The sequence below is a fragment of the Phasianus colchicus genome, chromosome 5 (genome assembly GCF_987193195.1).
Source record: "Phasianus colchicus chromosome 5, bPhaCol1.hap1.1, whole genome shotgun sequence".
Classification (NCBI taxonomy): Eukaryota; Metazoa; Chordata; class Aves; order Galliformes; family Phasianidae; genus Phasianus; species Phasianus colchicus.
In genome coordinates this window covers 9896670-9914524 of record NC_143440.1, presented here as the reverse complement: position 1 = coordinate 9914524, position 17855 = coordinate 9896670, and the positions used below count along the sequence as shown (strand labels likewise).

Below are 17855 nucleotides of genomic sequence, written 5' to 3'. Positions count from 1 at the left end.
CTTTATTGCCCTTACAGTCCCTTCTGAACAGCCAATAACCCTCTATCCCAACACTCCAAATATAGGAGTTCCACTAAGTCTCAACAGCACCAATGATATCATAGCTCTGAGAAAGGACCAAAGCCTCCAGTCCATCCCCACTTGTTCCTCATGCTGCATGCTCTGATATGTAAACATTTCAGATATGCTCCTGAACCTGCAGTACTCCTTGGAGTGGCACTGATGCTCCCATTAGCCTTGCCACTCTCACAGAGTACTGCACCATCAGGTTTAACATCAGAGGTCCTAATGGCATTCCACTCCAATACTGATCCTATTTCAAAGCTCTCTCAAACAGTTTTGCCAAGAAATGTTTTCACTACTAGAACAAGTGAGTCCCGTCATGCTCAGCAGACTTCTTGCTTCTAAGATAAAGAAGGAAAGAAACCCTTGAGCCACAGCAGATGTTAAGCAATCTGCTGGTAACTGCCCACCTGCATAGCTCAAGGTCATTGAACCTGCATGTTCAACTAAGTTTGCAGAATAGCAATATTCATTTCACAGAAAAATCATCATTTGCAGAAAAGCTGCAGAATTTTGCCACGTCCAGATTTTTCCACTGAAAAACATCTGGCTTGAAGAGATACTAACACTTCCAACATGGTTTTATATCCACAGCAGCAATCACAAAAAACAGAAGTAGACAGATTAGTAGCTGTTCTGTATAAAAGCATGCTTGTAATATATGTTAAGTTTTAGACTTCTTATGTAGAACTTAGAAACTATTTTGAGAATTAACCACTCAAAGTTGGTGCCCTTCCCGAACTATTCAGAAAATCTGTGTGGCACATTTTAAGATGCAGCAGATTCTCTACATATACGAATCCACCATAACTCCCAGAAAGGGAGTTCACTGAAAACTGTTAGTACACTTTGACTTAGGTGATTTCTTGCCACTTCCAATAAGCTTTTACCTTCCTGGAAGAGACTTGTGCACACGTAGCTTTCGCAGCAATATGTCAGGAATGCCAGGCATGACATCAGAACTATTCTTTGCCTCTTCCTCTTCTGTGGGGGAGGGGAGTGGTGAAGGACCTAGAGACATTTTCAGATAAAAACCTTTTAGATGTTATTTGAGAAGTCGTGCATTAATAATCAAGTCAGCATGTCACAGTCAAATAGTACTTTTTAAACCTAACCATGACTTTTTAATAAAAAGGTTAATGAGGATTCTACTCCATCTCTACTCATTAAAAAAGCAGGGTAATAAGAAAAGTTTCTACACTTATTAATGCAGAACAATGCTTCTTTGATTACATACAGTGATCCCATCTTCTTTTTGAGCAGGTGCAACAAGGGTAACCACTAGAAATGTCATTCTTAATACAGAAAAATTGAAGTAATTGGTACTCTGACATTCTCTAATGCACTGAAAAATTCTTCTTGTACTTCTTCTACAATTCAAATAGAATCCAAATTCATTATCAGAACACCTGACATTTCACATGTGGGCTTTATCAGTATAGCTCCCTCATATCTTGAATATTTTAGCTTATGTTTCATAATAGTACTATCAGTACATAATTGTACTGTCATTTTCTAGGCTTTAAATGCCACCTGAAAAAATGATTACTCCTCTACTTAACTACTACACTATACAACAGATACTACTACACTACTACAGATTTTGTTCATTTTTATGATGGATCTTCACTACAGCATGTACCATTCAACACTGAATTTTCATTGAAACAGGTCGTGAAAGATGCAAATTTGCACTTTCATAAGGACTAAGATATCTTAGGTATCTTAGGTTCAAATGATATTTTTTAAAAGTTACGTCACTTAATTTTATTTAATTTTGTATACAATAATTTATTGTCTCCTCTTACCTTGAGAAAATTTAAAGAAGGACTCTCCTGTAGGAAAGTCAGGCTCCCCAGTTTTAATCTGAGACCTTTCCTGTTCATTTAGCATCACAGTTTCTTAGACTTTCAAAACAGTGTGCAAAAGCTCAGATTTTTTTAATTGTGGAAAACACAAATGTGAAAGCTAGATTCTTTTTTGCTACATTTTAGTTTTGTGCAGTTCTTTTATATTTAAAAATCTCATTATTTAAGAACCATTGTGTATGACCTCAAAAAAACAGCCCAACACCGAAATGTCTCCAACCTAATATAGTCCACTTTTCTAAACATCTATAGATGCAACATCATTTCTAGGACATTCACAATAACTTGGTATCAATTACAAAATTTGTTGGAGCCAATATATTTGATTCACAACAGTAATATTGAAGTAGCTGGCTACTTCCTGTTATTAAAGCAGAATTACAACTCTAGTTAAGAAGATCAAAGTGGCTCTTATAACAATGTAAGGAAGTAAGTCTGTCTAACAAATGAACTAAGGTTTTGTCCTCTCAACTGCTTTATCCATTCAGGAGAAAAGTTTGATTGACACCCTTAATGTGCTGGCTATCATTTAGATGTGTAATAGACTTTAAAATATCAGTGATACTTTTGAGATTTTAGTTGGCAAGCTGGATCAAATAAAAAAGCTCCCTCTTTGAAAGGGTAGATAACAGCAGAACATGGGAAAATGGTTTGAAGTTGAAGGAAGAAAGATTTAGGTTGGATGTCAGGGGGAAGTTCTTTACAGAGAGAGTGGTGAGGTGCTGGAACAGCTGCCCAGAGAGGCTGTGGATCCCCGTCTGTCCCTGGACGTATTCAGGGCCAGCCTGGATGGGGCTCTGGGCAGCCTGGTCTAATATTAAATGTGGAGGTTGGTGGTCTTGCCTGTGGTGGAGGGATTGGAGATTCATGATCCTTGAGGTCCCTTCCAACCCGAGCCATTCTGTGATTCTGATTCTGTGATCAAATAGTGGGTAAATTTTCATAATGTTTTCCCTGAAAGTTTCAGATCTGTTTAAGTGTTTAAAAAACTGGCAAAATATAATTTATTTTACACTTTCAGACAAAGTGCACAAAACAATTTCTGGGAAATATATTAACAGAGATAGGAATAATACTACCATATACAGGAATCCAAAAATACAATCCTAATGTACAGGTAGAGGACAGTAAGTGTCTTTTAACCTAGCTTCATTCAGATTGAAGATAAGACTGTTTGCAGAGATAACATGAAATGTAGTGTCTCAGCCATTCCTAGGTAACAGAAGCTTTAAGGTCATATGAAACAGTCCCAGAGAGTACAAAGAATAGCACCTTTCACATTGCATCATTCTATTCCTGCTTCCCAGATGTGTACCATACAGGGCAAGGGGTATGCTACTGTCTCTCAATCATCATTTACTACACTCCTCCATTACTGCTCCATTGGAATTACTTTTGTAATTGAAGAACAAGAAACATTTTGGTTTTGATTTTCTGTACTAATTAATAATAAAAATCAGTGTATGACAAACACACACCCCTTCACACTTTTCTGATACTGCACCTTTTTCCTGTTCAGCTGCTTCACTAAGTTCAGGAAGTTTAAGTCCAACCAAATTTTGATTTCTCATCAAAATATGCTCCTGTTAAGAAAAACAATAACATTTCCAAGTAACTTCATTAAAAATCTCAATGTAAAGAGCTCTGACATGTGAATGCTAAATATAACATTCACTTTATTTAATAAACTTAACGGAAATACTTATATGAAGTTATAGTTTATTGGTATTGCGTATCTCAAATTTCATGCATTCATTATTTAACAAAATTACTGGTCATATGAATAGATTTGCAACTTGTTCCCCTCCTGCTGTAGTTGAAAAAAGGAGTTTTAATAAATGAGAGTGAAAAAAGCACTGTTGGATATAGCCATAGCACTAAGCAAGTATCCCCAAATGAAATGAGAAAATTCAGAATATGAGATACATAAAATTGACACTTTATTCAGTAGGATTTGCTTACATCAAAGCTTCATTGCTACTGTATTCTACTGCTATTCCCTGCAGGTAAAAATAATGTACACCTAAGGACTAAACTCCATCAGTATTTTTTCTCTATTATCACCTCATTTTCTACTTTCATATTCTCAAATATATTTAAAATTCACAAACATCTGCTTTCATTTCTAAGAAGATAATTCTCCTAAGAGTCAGAGCTCAAATCCTTCATAACTGGAATTACATTTCATGTTGTGTTAATTTTTTGATTCTAACTACTAATTGTGTTTAACAGCCAGTAAGATACTCAAAATCATATGGCTCAAGTGTCTCTATGACAAACATTTCTAATACATATGTAGTAAGATACATACATATGTGGTATATAAACAGGAAAAGATGGATAACCAAGCTGACATTCCCAAGCAATACAATGACCAAAGTGCAGAATTTGAGGCCTTCCTCACCATTAGTATGATGGTCTTAAGGAACTATGACTTTTAAAGGGGAAGAAGGGAAAAGCCCTGCTTTGTTTACAACATGTGTGTACATCTTGGTCTCTTTACATTGGTGGTTTATTTTTTCATGTCACTTCTTTTTCATGGTAAATGGCTTCTAAAACTCTGGACATTATAAGACTTTCTCTGAAGGTGTTCGAATAGCAAAAAAGCTGTACCAAAACAACTTCCTGTCGCCTGAGATATTTTAAATATAATATTATTGCAATGGTCAGTATTCCTGAATGATACGACTACTACCTTAAAAGGGAGACTGCCAAGAGGTGAACAGGATTTAAAAAACACCCAACTGAACAAAGTAGAAGTGATTTTTAAAACCGAAGAACACTTACAAATAGTTTGAGTTGCAAGAGGTTTTAAGCCCGTAAACAAAACTATAGTATCCATTTCTAAACTTAAGTTAAAGCTTTCAGCTTATATACAGGTCTCACTCCTTTCACACAGTAATCAGCCTGTTAGCATTTTGTAAGAGTCTGGTTCTGAGGAAAATTCTGAAGGAACAGAGAAAGCACAGTGAAGTGAAAGAAAGGAAGTGAAAGAGCCTAAGCAACCCTTTTAAAGAGAATGTTATTATATCCTCAGGAAGGAAAGATTCTTTAGAACTAAAATTCTTCTTAGAAACCAGAAATCATTTGACTTGTATGTTTTACAAATGACGTGATCATTAATCAACTGCTTCCTGTTTATAGTTCATGTAAACTATGCAAAAAGGAGAAACTGATTTATACTCACCTTTTTGTCATAATGAAAACAATTAGTTTGCTTGACACTTGTATTATAATTATTTCTGAGGGCAGAAACATGCATGTGCAAGAGCACATGTGCATATTGAAGAGACAACAGTACAGTTGATGCATATTGGGAGTGAACTAGGAAACAAAGTAATTCCATGGCATTTAGTTATAGGTTACAATTAACTGAAGTTGCAAAGGAAAAATATTACAATATCATGTTGATTTTGCTAAAACTGCTACCCATTATATTAGTGTACATTTCTTAAAATGATGAAAATAAAGCTAAGCAAGTTGAAAGTTCAGTAAGATACAAAAATAAATTTAAAACAGGATACAATCAGGACTCACCTCTCTGAGTTTTGTCAATTTCTGCATCCGAACAGGTTGAACTTGGATTTGGAGATCTTTGAATGCTTTTATTTGATTGCTGGATTTATTACCAACAACAAAGCTTTTATCTTCCTCAGATGGTAACTTTACGGGTATTTTATCTTTCTGTCCAGGCTCTAAACTATCCCATGATACAGCTCGTAGTAGAGGAGGACGCAGCCCACACAGTTTGAATTCTGGTTTAAAAGGAACTTTATGGTCCTTCATTTCTGGAACAGGACTTTTTAGCTTTGAGTCTATATTTCCTATTCCTGGTCCTGGTAGATAGGTTCTTAAAGGAACGTCATTTTCTTTTGCTTTCTTGAGGAAGGATTTTCCGAGTTCATTTTCAGAGACATTCAAGCAAGTGTTAAGAGACATTCTGCCACCATCACTACCTGAAGGGGAGCACTTAGGTAAAGTATTTACATGCGTACGTGGATCAAAGTTTTCTTTTTGTTCAGAGAGTTTTTCTTTGGGGTTTTCAAAACCAGCAGAACGAGGAACCAACCTTCCCTGAGAAATCTTTCTTTGATCATTCAGCCTGCGATCCATTATTCCTTTGCAAACATTCTGAAAGTAGAGGGACACAAATAAAAATGTGATTTTCTTTTCCCCTGTATAGGGTCATTTTCCTTCACATCGATGTTTGCTTTTAAACATGTGCTGTTAACATTTGAATAATTTTTAAGTGCACTTGAAAAAAAAAAAAATGAATTGGGAATCTTTTCTCTGAATCTTTAAGATAATATCCTCCCCACTCCAGAAATCCCCATGTAATCGGGATTTTCATCATCTTAACATAAGTTTATCATCCTAATGTAAGGTTTGCCTGAGTATACGCCTCTAATCCCAGATCTTATAGAATTTCTAGATTTCTTGGCTTGATTGTTTTCTCTTTTTGTTTGTTCCTCATCTCCCAAGAGAAAAAAAATTAGGCTTGTACACAAATATAAAGAATATACTGTAACTTCTCCCTATGTTTGTCAGATCTCCCTGTTCCTATCCAGTTCCATTTCTAGTAGTGTGTTTATACAATACTGTCAAAAAATTTCATTAAAATGTGTGTGATTACTCTGTTCACCAACCTATTCCTTATCATTCTTCTATTATATTGTTATTTGAGATAAATAATTTGCACCTTTTTACTGTGTGCACAGGACTTCATTATCATGCAGCTTTAACAGGAAAAGTCCTACCAGCCAAATATAAGGCTATTACAGATTTTAGGGCTAAGGATGTATGGTTAAGGTATGTTAGTCATCCTATTCTAACTGTACAGTAAGATACAGACAACTGAGGCAGTTGTATAGAATATATGCATGCAAACTACATAGAATCTTACTCTGCATATATGACCACAGGTTATAATTTGGTCGCAGTCTCCATAAGAATTGACAAAAGAACAACTGCTTATTCCTTCTCTACTTTAGTACAGAATCTGCAATTTTGCTAAGAACACCTGTGTCAGTAATTTAAGGCAACAAACACTCCATTGGGGGGTCTGACCTGAGTATGTTGCTACTCTTCCCCTTTGTAGTTATTGCTCCAAAACTCTGCTGTTACATATTTAAAGCATTGCCTAATCCACTCATGACAAAATCTTTTCAAAGGGCCCTGTGATGCTACTTGAAACAAATTAGAAAGCACTCAAATAAACTGCTCAACAAATAGCAACATGAAGTTGTAACACCCTATCAGCAGCACCCACTAGTAAGTATGGTAACCTCCTCTGCTCAACTAAATAGGTCTAGAAGAGTTCATCCATCTGAAACAAAAGCATACACTGAAGTAGCTGAAGTGGGTATTTTAACTTTAGAATTAAAGTTACTCAGCATATTGGTTTTAGTTAAGATAAAGCATGAATAAAAACGTGTGAACAATAGGATGCTGAGCACAGCTGTAGCCTGTTTTCCTCCAGTATATTTTGGTGCTTTGCAGTTTCTTAGTTAAGTATGCTTTTTTTCCTTAGTTGAGTATTACTATTCTGTTCATTTAGCAAATAGTTCTTAGTTTATTTAGTCACATAAATAATTTGTATATGTGCTCAGAAAAAAACAGATTTAGTTTTAGAACACCATGTAAAGCACTTACCTCTGCAGTTTGCCTGTCATCCTCTTTAAAAGTTCTGTTATTCTAGCAAAAAAAGGTAAGGAAAAGAAATTGTTTGTCTTACAAGATTTGCTTTCAATCTATGCTGCAATGCAGGGTATAGATATTAAGGGATGACCTTTAATACATAATTTTATTTTTATTTTTACATTGTCCCATTTATTTATGAAGTAATCTTACGAACTAGTTTTTTTCCATAGATTAGGATTATATTGGATCTTTTTCCATTTAATATACTTCACAGTTCTCTATGATCCTTCAGTGCTTATTACATCATGGATTTCAGATTTCAGAATTAGCATTTATTAATTCCTAAATTTGTAGAAAAACATGCCAATAACCTCACTTTAGCATAGAAAAAAGGTATTGAAAACACTCACTTTCCTCAGGGATGAATAGGACAGTGTAGTATGTGCAGTAGTTTAATAATCAGGTTAGTGTGCAGAATACTCAGCTTGTTCTTACCTGAACTGGAGGTACTGACTCAACACTAGTGGCTGTACATACATCAGACCCTAGGAAGACACACGTGATTAAAGCATGATTAAATCCTGGTGGTTCTGCTCAAAAATGTGAATACTGCACATTAGCAAATCCATATACACACACTTCCATATAGCATGCTAAGAACAAAATATAATAAAATATAATAAAATATTTTTTAAAAAGAAAAATAAAACCTGAAGTATGAGAAGTGAAAGATCTTCAAAATGTAGCAAAATTCTGTTATTAAAAAGAGTAAAAAAGAACCTGTATCCTAGAAGCAGCACTACAGGAGTACAATATAATACAGAAAAATATAAAAGTAAATATATAAGCCTAAATGAACTTTGTCATATTCACAAGTAAATGCTTTAATCTATAGACTAATTTATTCTCCAGAGGAAATTCTAAACATATTTTCATTGACTATTTATACATGATTTGAGTTTGCATAGAACTTTTTACCTGACGGAATAGGAAGAGTAAGAGAGTTGCTCCTCGATGTTACAGGTGAAACTCTTGGACTAAGGGTAGGCGAAACAGCTTCATTAAAACAAAGAGAAAAATAAGAAAGTAATTTTACTAAGTTTATGGTTTCTGAATTTTTAAAATTCAGCTAAGATTAAAACATTAGTCTCGTAGTTATGAAATTAAAACATTAGTCTTGTAGTTATCATCAGGCATTTGTCCAAAGCCCAAACAGTCACTTTAATTGCCAAATTATACTTGACTACTATGAACTTAGAGTAGGCTTTCTGTCATGTATTTAGCATAAACTAACTAAGTTTTGTTGATATATATAGAACTTTTATTTCCCTCAGTTTCATGAGTCCTGCAGAGAAGTAGACACAAGAGGACTCATAAGGAATTTAGAAAAAAAAGAAATTTTAATTTAAAAATGTATAAAGTTTTACCTCCTTGCATAAAGTGTCAACCTGATGTTAAGACAGAATTTTGTTTTGATTTGGTATTTCAGAACTAATTTATAGTCCTAATTAACGACAAATTGAGATTTTGTCCTAGTCCTCAAACACTTGAGAGAAACTGTTTCTAATGACTCTCCAGAACAGAACAATTTATTCTATTTCTTTTTAGTGAAGATCCGATTCACTTAGTTTAGTTTATGACTATATCCAGAATAAAAGTCAGTACAGTTATATCTGGGTGGTATGGTTTTCTGCAGTACAAATGTTTTGTCAAAGTTTCATTTTATCTGCAGTAGGAACTTGAGGCAGAAAATCTTGAAAAAAAAATTTCTGATTTTTTGTTTGTATATTTGTTTAAGATTCTGACTGAAACACTTCCTCCTTTCAATGTTACATTGTCTTCGGTGTACAATTCAGGTACCTAGAAACACTGTCTTCCACTGTTAAATCTAAATATCGAGATCTATATTTTCTACTTTGCACTGAAAAGTGAAGCTGAGGGGCTTTGACCTACAAATTAACAAAATGTTATGCATACAGCAGCAGTGTATGCATTACAGTAGATGCTTATTTGTGCTTTTGCAGATTTCCAACGTACAATCTAAAATTGTATCCTCAAAATCTATACCTACCTGTGGGTGACTCAGGAAGGCTGCTTCTTGACTTTCTGCCTCTGCGCATTAGAAATCTTTCACTCACTTTCTTTGCTTCTTCTAGTAATTCAAGGTTCTTCTTTTTGTCTTCTTCTGATATGTTGACATCCGGTAGCTGATCATTTACCAGATCAATCACATGCCCATTGTTGTCTGGGTTAAAAATGGCAGAATTAGAACAGTACCTCATGTATCTGAGCTGCACTTTGGAATAACCAGTATGAAAATTATCTTTAAGTTAAGCTTTGAGTTTCCATTAATTAAAAATTCATGCCCACTCATCTTCTAATCCTGTTATATTCTCAATTTTAGGTCATCAAAAACACAATAACCTTCTGAGATTCTAGCTTGTCACAAGAGAATTGGCTTTAGATTCATCTCAACTAGTAGTCATAGCATTTCTGCTGTAGACTCAATTTTTCAATGAGTTTTGTGTTTCCAGTTTTTCAAGGCTAAGGTCTCATGAATCTGGCATAGATTTATGCACACTAGCACTAGTTTTAACACATAGGTGATTCCATTAAGTCTTCTATAGAAAAAAAGTACAGACTTCAGAATTAAAATGATTGTATTTCATACAGATAAGGTATTTCCACAAAAGCAGAAGCAACAATGAAGCTACACCTGGCAAAAATACAGGCAAAATTTTAATATCCAAAGCCTAAGAATTATTAAGCTACTTAAAAAGCAAATTGATCTCTATCCTTTGGTAAATATGCAAGAATTTTCCAAATGAATTATAGATAGTAACAGAAAACGCAACTGTTAAAAAAAAATAAAATACATTGTTAGAGATTAATAAAAACAAAAACTGAAATTCCTTTTCCTTATGTCCACTTACAGTCATGTTAGCTATGCAGCCCAGGAGAGTGCATGGACCAGAAACTGAAAGTCACAGACCTACATTTAGATCCTTGGACTAAAGCATTGTTTTCTGAAGAGTTTTTAATTAATTGTCAAAGAAACTCATTAATCTTTGGCTTTCAAATTTCTTGAAAACAATAATATTTGAGCACTAATTTTTAAATTCTCTAGGCTACCGCTAAGCAAGAAATGTAGCCTGGTTCTGTCTGTATGAGTTGGTGTGAACAGCTTCTACAGATGTTTAGAGAATTTTAGGGAAAGTGTTGTCTGAAGACTAGTTAAAGAAAGGATAGATATCTGCTGTTATGAACAGTGAGCACCTTCTTTCTGCATGGCTGAGAAGTTAATCCCAGTACAATACTGGAAATACTGCTTGCATGAACTCTTATTAAGAAATGAAGAATACCTTCTCTAGGATAGCCCGCTTGTTTTCATTAAAAGCTTATTGTGATATGATAAACAAACAGGATAATTTGAGACTTAAGTTCCCTTTGACAGCAAAAGTTCCAGTGTTTTAAAAGTAACCAAAATCAGTATTACTGAACAGTATTTTGAACACAGCAGGGATTTTAAGCTTGTGCATCTCTGGCCTTATAGAAATATTAAGCTAAAATACTAATCTAACAATTTGGTGAAACTAACCATATACATATTTCTCTGTACCTGTTCACATGCAAGCCATTTATGACCATAAACTCTTGATCACTATGCATTATGGTACCAATATTTACAGTGCGTGCATTACAAATAAGCATGCAGAGGAAAAAAAAGATGTGGTCAAAAGAGTCAGTCTATACCTATGTCTTTACTGCACATTTTCAGAGAAATGTCCTAGCTTAAATGAATAATCATTTCTTACCAACAGAAGTCAATGAACTTGTTGAATTCCTAGTGGCACGGTTAGAATGTCTTCTATGAGGACTACTAGGTCTAGAGAGAAAAATGAATGAAAAAAATTATGGGAATATGTCACTAAGAAACAAAAGGCTCTACTTCTTTTCTATTACCTCCAAAATTTTAACATTAAAAGAGAAAATATTAATTAAATAATACACCTTAAAAATATATTGGAATGGCATTAATAATGCATGAAATAAAATTGAAAATATTTCCATTTTGCCTTCACTCTAATTTCCCAGAAAATCTTGAGTTTAATGATTGAGTTCTATTCCATATTAAAAGTGAGGTTAAGGACTTACGGACTTTGAAGGTAACATATGAAAGTTTTTACTGCCTTTCATATCTTAAAAAATGCAGGTTTTGTATTATGGCATAAAACTCATCTAAATACAGCATGTTACAAAAAGTTATTCTTAGTCTTCATAAGTTATTAGTTTCCTAAAATAAGTTTTATGCTTTAAAATTATTTCTTAAGCTACTGCAATTACACAGAACCAGGGGAATATCTCATAAAATTAAGTGATGATCTAGCAGATAATGCTTTTTTGAAAATAGTTGCAGTGTAATTCTAACTCTTAAGCAATCTTCAAGTTCAGGGAAGTATACTTTAAAGATACAAGCAAATCATAGCACAGATCTTGATCAATATATTCTGATTAGTTCTTCATATAATTTAAGATTAATAAGTAAGCTTTATTAGTAGAGTAAAAATAACAGTAATTCCATTCAGCAACTTACTTTCATGTATGATAGAACTCAAGGTGCAATTCTTGCTCTATCTACCTAAATAGGCCCAAACATTTGCCTCAAAACTCACTGTATTTCGTTATATACTCTGTTCTTTCAACTGTCTATCTTAAAAATGTTTTCTGCTTGAATTTTTAACTGATACATATTTTATCACAATAGCCCAGGAGTGCAGTCCTATCTCTTTCCAAAGCTCTCACTGCTTCAATGGAAATATTTATATGAATAAGGGCAGCACTACTGGTATATGTATATATATAAGCAGTAGTCTAGAATTAGGGATTTAATTATTAAAGCAATGTTTTTCAATTTAATAAAACTTTCCCATGTAGGGAGGATGGGGAACTTCATTACATCAATTACTGATAGACTGTGTCCAGGTTAATATTTAATATTTAGACATAAGAAGAGTATGTGTACTTTTGCAATGCATTGAATATGAGGAATTAAACTGTCAGTCATCTTAGCAGAAGATATTTGACTGTAGCACACACACACAGACCATTTTATGCCTATGGAAGGACTAAGTAATTTTGTCTTCACTAGGCCTCTACTTTCAGAAGGATAGATTTCAAACGTAGCTGTCAGTTGAAGCATGCATAACTTTCACTTACGTTTTTGTTTAAATTACTCTATTCTGAAAGATTAGAAAATAAACATTAATTTTGAAGGACACCAATTTAGGTCTGCAGGATTAGTGACATAAGAAACTGTTCTTTAATATCAGCTGCACTTCCAACACCCAAATTCCCCGCACCCAAAAGGAAAGAAAATATAATCTAATTACTACAAGGGCTGCTCTTAAAATAACATCTCCGATTTTAATATGTTGGCTGACAAGGTCAGGCAGATGGTGGTATGGCAATAGAACTTGAACCTGCCTACTAATATATTCTATTACATTTTGTTTCTGTGTAACAGATGGCAGTAGAGGGGCAGTCTGACATGGAAGTATGGATTAAGCAAAGGTGTGTCACTGAATTTGCCCACATAGAAAAAGTGGAACTCACTGACATTCATCACTGTTTGCTGAATGTTTATGACGACCAAAGTGTGGATGTGAGCATAGTGAGGCAGTGGGTGGTGCATTTCTATAGTGGTGACAGCGGGTCACCTCCACTGGTTCAGATTTGTATGAGCAGAGAGTTGCTGGTGAAAATGCACGGCTTATGGTGGTGACTATGCTGAAAATCAGTATTTTGTAGCCGAGAATTTGCTCTAACAAATAGTGTTATTGTGTTCTTTGTATCTGTTGGAATTTCCATGGGACTAAATAGGAGGCATTACTTTTGGAACAACCTATGTACAAGGACACATCAATAATATTTTAACATGACACACGTTTCAAAGCAAATTCTTAGAAACAGCTCCTGGAATTACTGTACAAATTATGCATAGATTGGTAGCATATAATGTAGTACCTGTTAACCAGATTTTTATCGATTTCTGCATCAGGCAGACCAGCATTCTCTGGAAGGACAATAGAAGGTGTACTGCTTGTAGTTCCTTCAGCATCAGTGTCCTGAATGATTTGTAAAAAATATTAAAAAAAAGTTAAGCAGAAATTCAAAGTACTAAATATCCATCTGAGGGGAAAATAATTGGGATTTTTCTATTTAGCCTACAAATGACATAACTGAGAATTAGCTTTTATTTGGTAAGGCATATTTGAGTTAAAAATCTTTATTTACACTGCTAAAAACAATTATAATTGCTTTGGCTAGGCACTAGTATGTAAAAGAAGAAAATGCTGTATTATTTAGTCATTTTAGTCTAAATTTTCCTTGAAATAACATCCCGAAGTTCCATAAGAAATTTTGACTTCAATTGGCAGTTGGCATTTGTGTCCCTGCTCACAGCAGGGAAGTTAGAACTATATGACCTTTAAAGACCCCTTCCAATCCAACATTCCATGATTCTGTGACATTTCTGAATCTTGAAGAGGAGCATGTTTACTAATCCTGGCACAAAGTCACTTACGTTCCACTGTTATAAATAACATTTTGCAAACACCATTTGCTCTCAATTGTGCTTACTACTTTAAGAATATTTATCTATTAAATAAAAAAATAATTATTTTAGTAATATTTGTTAATACAGAAAATAAAGAGCTGTTGTAAAAAATAATTTGTGCATTTGAATAATTACTCATGATAATTCAGCTTAACACATCAATGTTTTAGAGCATAGAGATTTCAATCATTTTGATTCCTTGGATCGGAAGTCATAAATTTATAATTTTTATAATTTATAATGCAGACTTCTCTTTTATGGAGAAGTTAGGGTAGTCCTAAGGTTTGTTACAACAAGCAAGTGGCAATATGTATAAATGCATACAGAAAGATATTATCATAGAATCATAGAACGGCTTGGGTTGAAAAGGACCACAATGACCAACGAGTTTCAACCCCCCTGCTATGTGCAGGGTCGCCAAGAGACAGACCAGGCTGCCCAGAGCCACATCCAGCCTGGCCTTGAATGCCTCCAGGGATGGGGCATCCACAGCCTCCTTCGGCAACCTATTCCAGTGTGTCACCACCCTCTTTGTGAAAAACTTCCTCCTAATATCTAATTCAAACCTTCCCTGTCTCAGTTCCCCCAGTTCCCTGTCCCTGTTTCAGTTCCCCCTTGTCCTGTCAACTCATAAATAGCTGTTCCCCCTCCTGTTTATACACTCCCTTCAAGTATTGGAAGGACAATATGAGGTCTCCCCAGAGCCTTCTCTTCTCCAAACCATTAGTAATCATGTAGCTGTAAGGTATCAAACACAATAGAATTCCTTTCAACATTTCTAAGAGACATATTTTACTGCTCTTGAAATAAAATACTCTGATAAATTCAAAGAACTCTGAAAGAATTTGAAAATGGTGTAACACTCAAGTATAGAGCATAACACTTCTTTCCCTCAAATGCAAATTAAAAAATGTTTTGAATTCTACATCTGATCTAGGATTCTTGGTTCTGTTATAAATTGCACTTCCTACAGCTCTGTAGTTATAAAACTCATATGATGTTTCTGGGCAAGATCACAGTGTTAATTACTGGAGAGTGGTATAGGAAACATATCGAGAAAACATGAACATTCAAGTTTTAGAAAAATATTCCTTTACAAATGTAAAAACATTTTCAATTAAGTGATACAAGCATGCAACTGATAGTGTATTGTAATAATTTAAAAGCAATTTTTAGTAGTATTCTTGAAAATGCTAAGTATCAATATATTTTGTCAGTCAGTGACAAAAATGCAGGTGACTGCTGTGTGCTTGTAGGTCAAAGCAGCTGAGTACGTACACACCTTGTTTGTACCAATCCCATCACTACCAAAGAGTAAAATCTTTTGAATGACATAAGAACATCAGCCTTAAAGTCACTCAGTTCCTTTTTAAGACTCTAAAAATAACTGATTTAAAAAAAGAAAAGACTCCAGTCAAGGCTAATTAAGGTCAGTTATAATACGTGAATTGTGATCAGCAGCAACAGTAGTTAACTTTTGGATGGATGGAAATTCACACTTCCTGTTGTCCAAATCTTCTGCATAACAAGAGCTAGGGCATGAAGATATTTCAAGGCCAGCTTGCTTGAATAAATATATCTGTAATCTTTATAATCTTAAGAGCATTCAAACTGATATATGCAGGTATTGGAGCATGAAATCCAAATGGAAGTTTATGTTTTCACAAAGTTGTACAACCGCATAAGGATTGGACAGAAGTTTTCCATCATCTTCCTGTTGCCTGCCTACAAGTGTCCTCTCCCAATCAACTTCCAGACATAACTGTTCTCCAGCCATCTGCAGTAGATTCCTCATCTTCTCTCCCAGTAACAGTGACTGCCTGCTACTAGTCTCCACTCCCTTTATATCTCAAGCCTTCCTCTCACAAAAATGGACAGTAAAATTGATTCAATTTTTAGTATTTAGGTGGGAATTTATTCACATATGCTACAAGGATGATTATATATGACCTTCTCTGGGAGAGAAGGAGACTTGGGTGGGGCTGGGAGAATGAAAAACGCAATTTTGGCCATAACAGAAGACCCAAGATGCTCAGAGATGCTCAGGGCAGACAGGTTCTGCAGAAATTCTGGTGTTAAGCTCTACCAAGACCTCCCTAAGAGAACATGCTTTTAAAGTTTTAAAATCCAACCAAATTTGGATGGATTTGAACAGTAATGGAAAAAATGCATTTCTGCTAAAAGGGCTACTGTGCCAGAACAGTCAGATGATAAAGCTTTCCTGGATACCACCTAAATTTTTTAAAATATTGGAAAAAAAGTCCTCTGCCACATGGTCTCGTCCTTATAAAACAATGAAAGACCTTGGCTGAATTTCAGAACATATTTGGTCTGAAACAGACAATCACATAAAACTCCTTAGAAGAATAATGCATCTCAAAGTAGTCTTTTGAAAGAGATGGGGTTTTAAACCAATTTAATTTTGTATATTTAAGTGAAATGTTGAGATGAAAGTTTTGCAAGTAAGGCAATGCATCTCAAGTTGTAACAACATGTAGTTGAAAAAGACAACAGGAGAAAAGGCAAAGCAGGCACAGGACATCTTCAGAACAAAACAAGTAGCACAAATTTAAACAGGAAGAAAAAATATGAAATGCAGAAACTTGAGTGACATAATAATCAGTGTAACAAAGACATTATGAACACGTGAAACATCTTCTGAGTAGACAGAAATACAGTGTTCAGGACACAAAGAGGCAAAAAAGCTGGAAAAAGGCAAAATTGTTTTTTACTTAAAGAGGGGGGAAGATAGTAGCTCACAACCAACCTTAGAAATGTAGGGTTTATGAGACATCATAAATCTTTTAACCTAATTGGCAAGGGTTTATTTTACTTTTCTTATATTTTTAACTCTACAGTGCAACAGTTATTACAGATTTCAACAAAAGCTTACAAATTTTATGCGAAATTACTAATTAAACAAAAATACAGAAGTGGCTAAACATGACATTTAAATGTTTTATGAACTTCACTGGAAGAAATTATTCTATATCAAACACCTAAAATATCCAGTACTTCCAGATTAGCACACGACTAAGAGTTCAACTGCACACTCATAATTCAGACACGTTTCAAACAAAGGGTTAAACAGCTTTGAAACGGGCTAACTGCTCTAAGAATGGCTTTAAAGGGAGCTTCCCATCAGAAACCCAGAGCTAATGAATATTCTGAGAAATGTTTAGAGTAGGCAGCTTATGTAAGAAAAACTGAAATGGAAAACCAGATTAGATTTTTCAAAATGGATTTGAGAAATACAACCCCACGTTTCCATCATGTACAAGATAACTGAAGTACACAATAAGCTACATGTAATGTAAGGTTCATATTCTTTTTCTCAGAACTGTTTTGTTAATACATACATGTTTTCATGCAAGGAAAAGGTAGGAGAGCATCTCTTGGTACAGAATAAGGAAATTGTTAGGCACTGGACAGCATTTTAAATAAGAGATTTCAGTCGTGAAAAGTTCTGTTCAGTGGCAGTGAAGGGCATAACCTGGCAGCCAGTCTCCCAGTTGATAGTTCCTTCTGATGCCCTCTCCTTGTGTGCCAGTTCTATTACACAATACAGGTCTCTCACCAATTACACAGTCATGCTGTAGAACCCACTCTTCAGGAGGACCCAAGAGTGATAATAGGTATGAGTGAGATCGAACTGTCAGAACATTGGC

At 34.7% G+C, this 17855-nt stretch overlaps 1 protein-coding gene across 23 annotated transcripts in view; it reads right to left on the bottom strand.

The window, feature by feature from the left end:
* IRAG1 (inositol 1,4,5-triphosphate receptor associated 1) overlaps nucleotides 1–17855 on the bottom strand; it is a 99288-nt gene that overhangs the window by 18960 nt on the left and 62473 nt on the right. For all 23 annotated transcript variants that reach the window (XR_016466680.1, XR_016466682.1, XR_016466681.1 and 20 more), the window contains 9 exons: nucleotides 13596–13696; nucleotides 11387–11457; nucleotides 9643–9816; nucleotides 8550–8627; nucleotides 8067–8116; nucleotides 7584–7625; nucleotides 5469–6062; nucleotides 3436–3514; nucleotides 954–1074 (listed from right to left, as the gene is read on the bottom strand). Coding sequence is in view for 20 of the 23 variants with exons in the window: in XM_090140425.1 (XP_089996551.1) it covers nucleotides 954–1074; nucleotides 3436–3514; nucleotides 5469–6062; nucleotides 7584–7625; nucleotides 8067–8116; nucleotides 8550–8627; nucleotides 9643–9816; nucleotides 11387–11457; nucleotides 13596–13696 (1310 nt within the window). In the remaining 3 variants the exon portion in view is untranslated. The remainder of the gene's footprint in view (nucleotides 1–953; nucleotides 1075–3435; nucleotides 3515–5468; nucleotides 6063–7583; nucleotides 7626–8066; nucleotides 8117–8549; nucleotides 8628–9642; nucleotides 9817–11386; nucleotides 11458–13595; nucleotides 13697–17855) is intronic.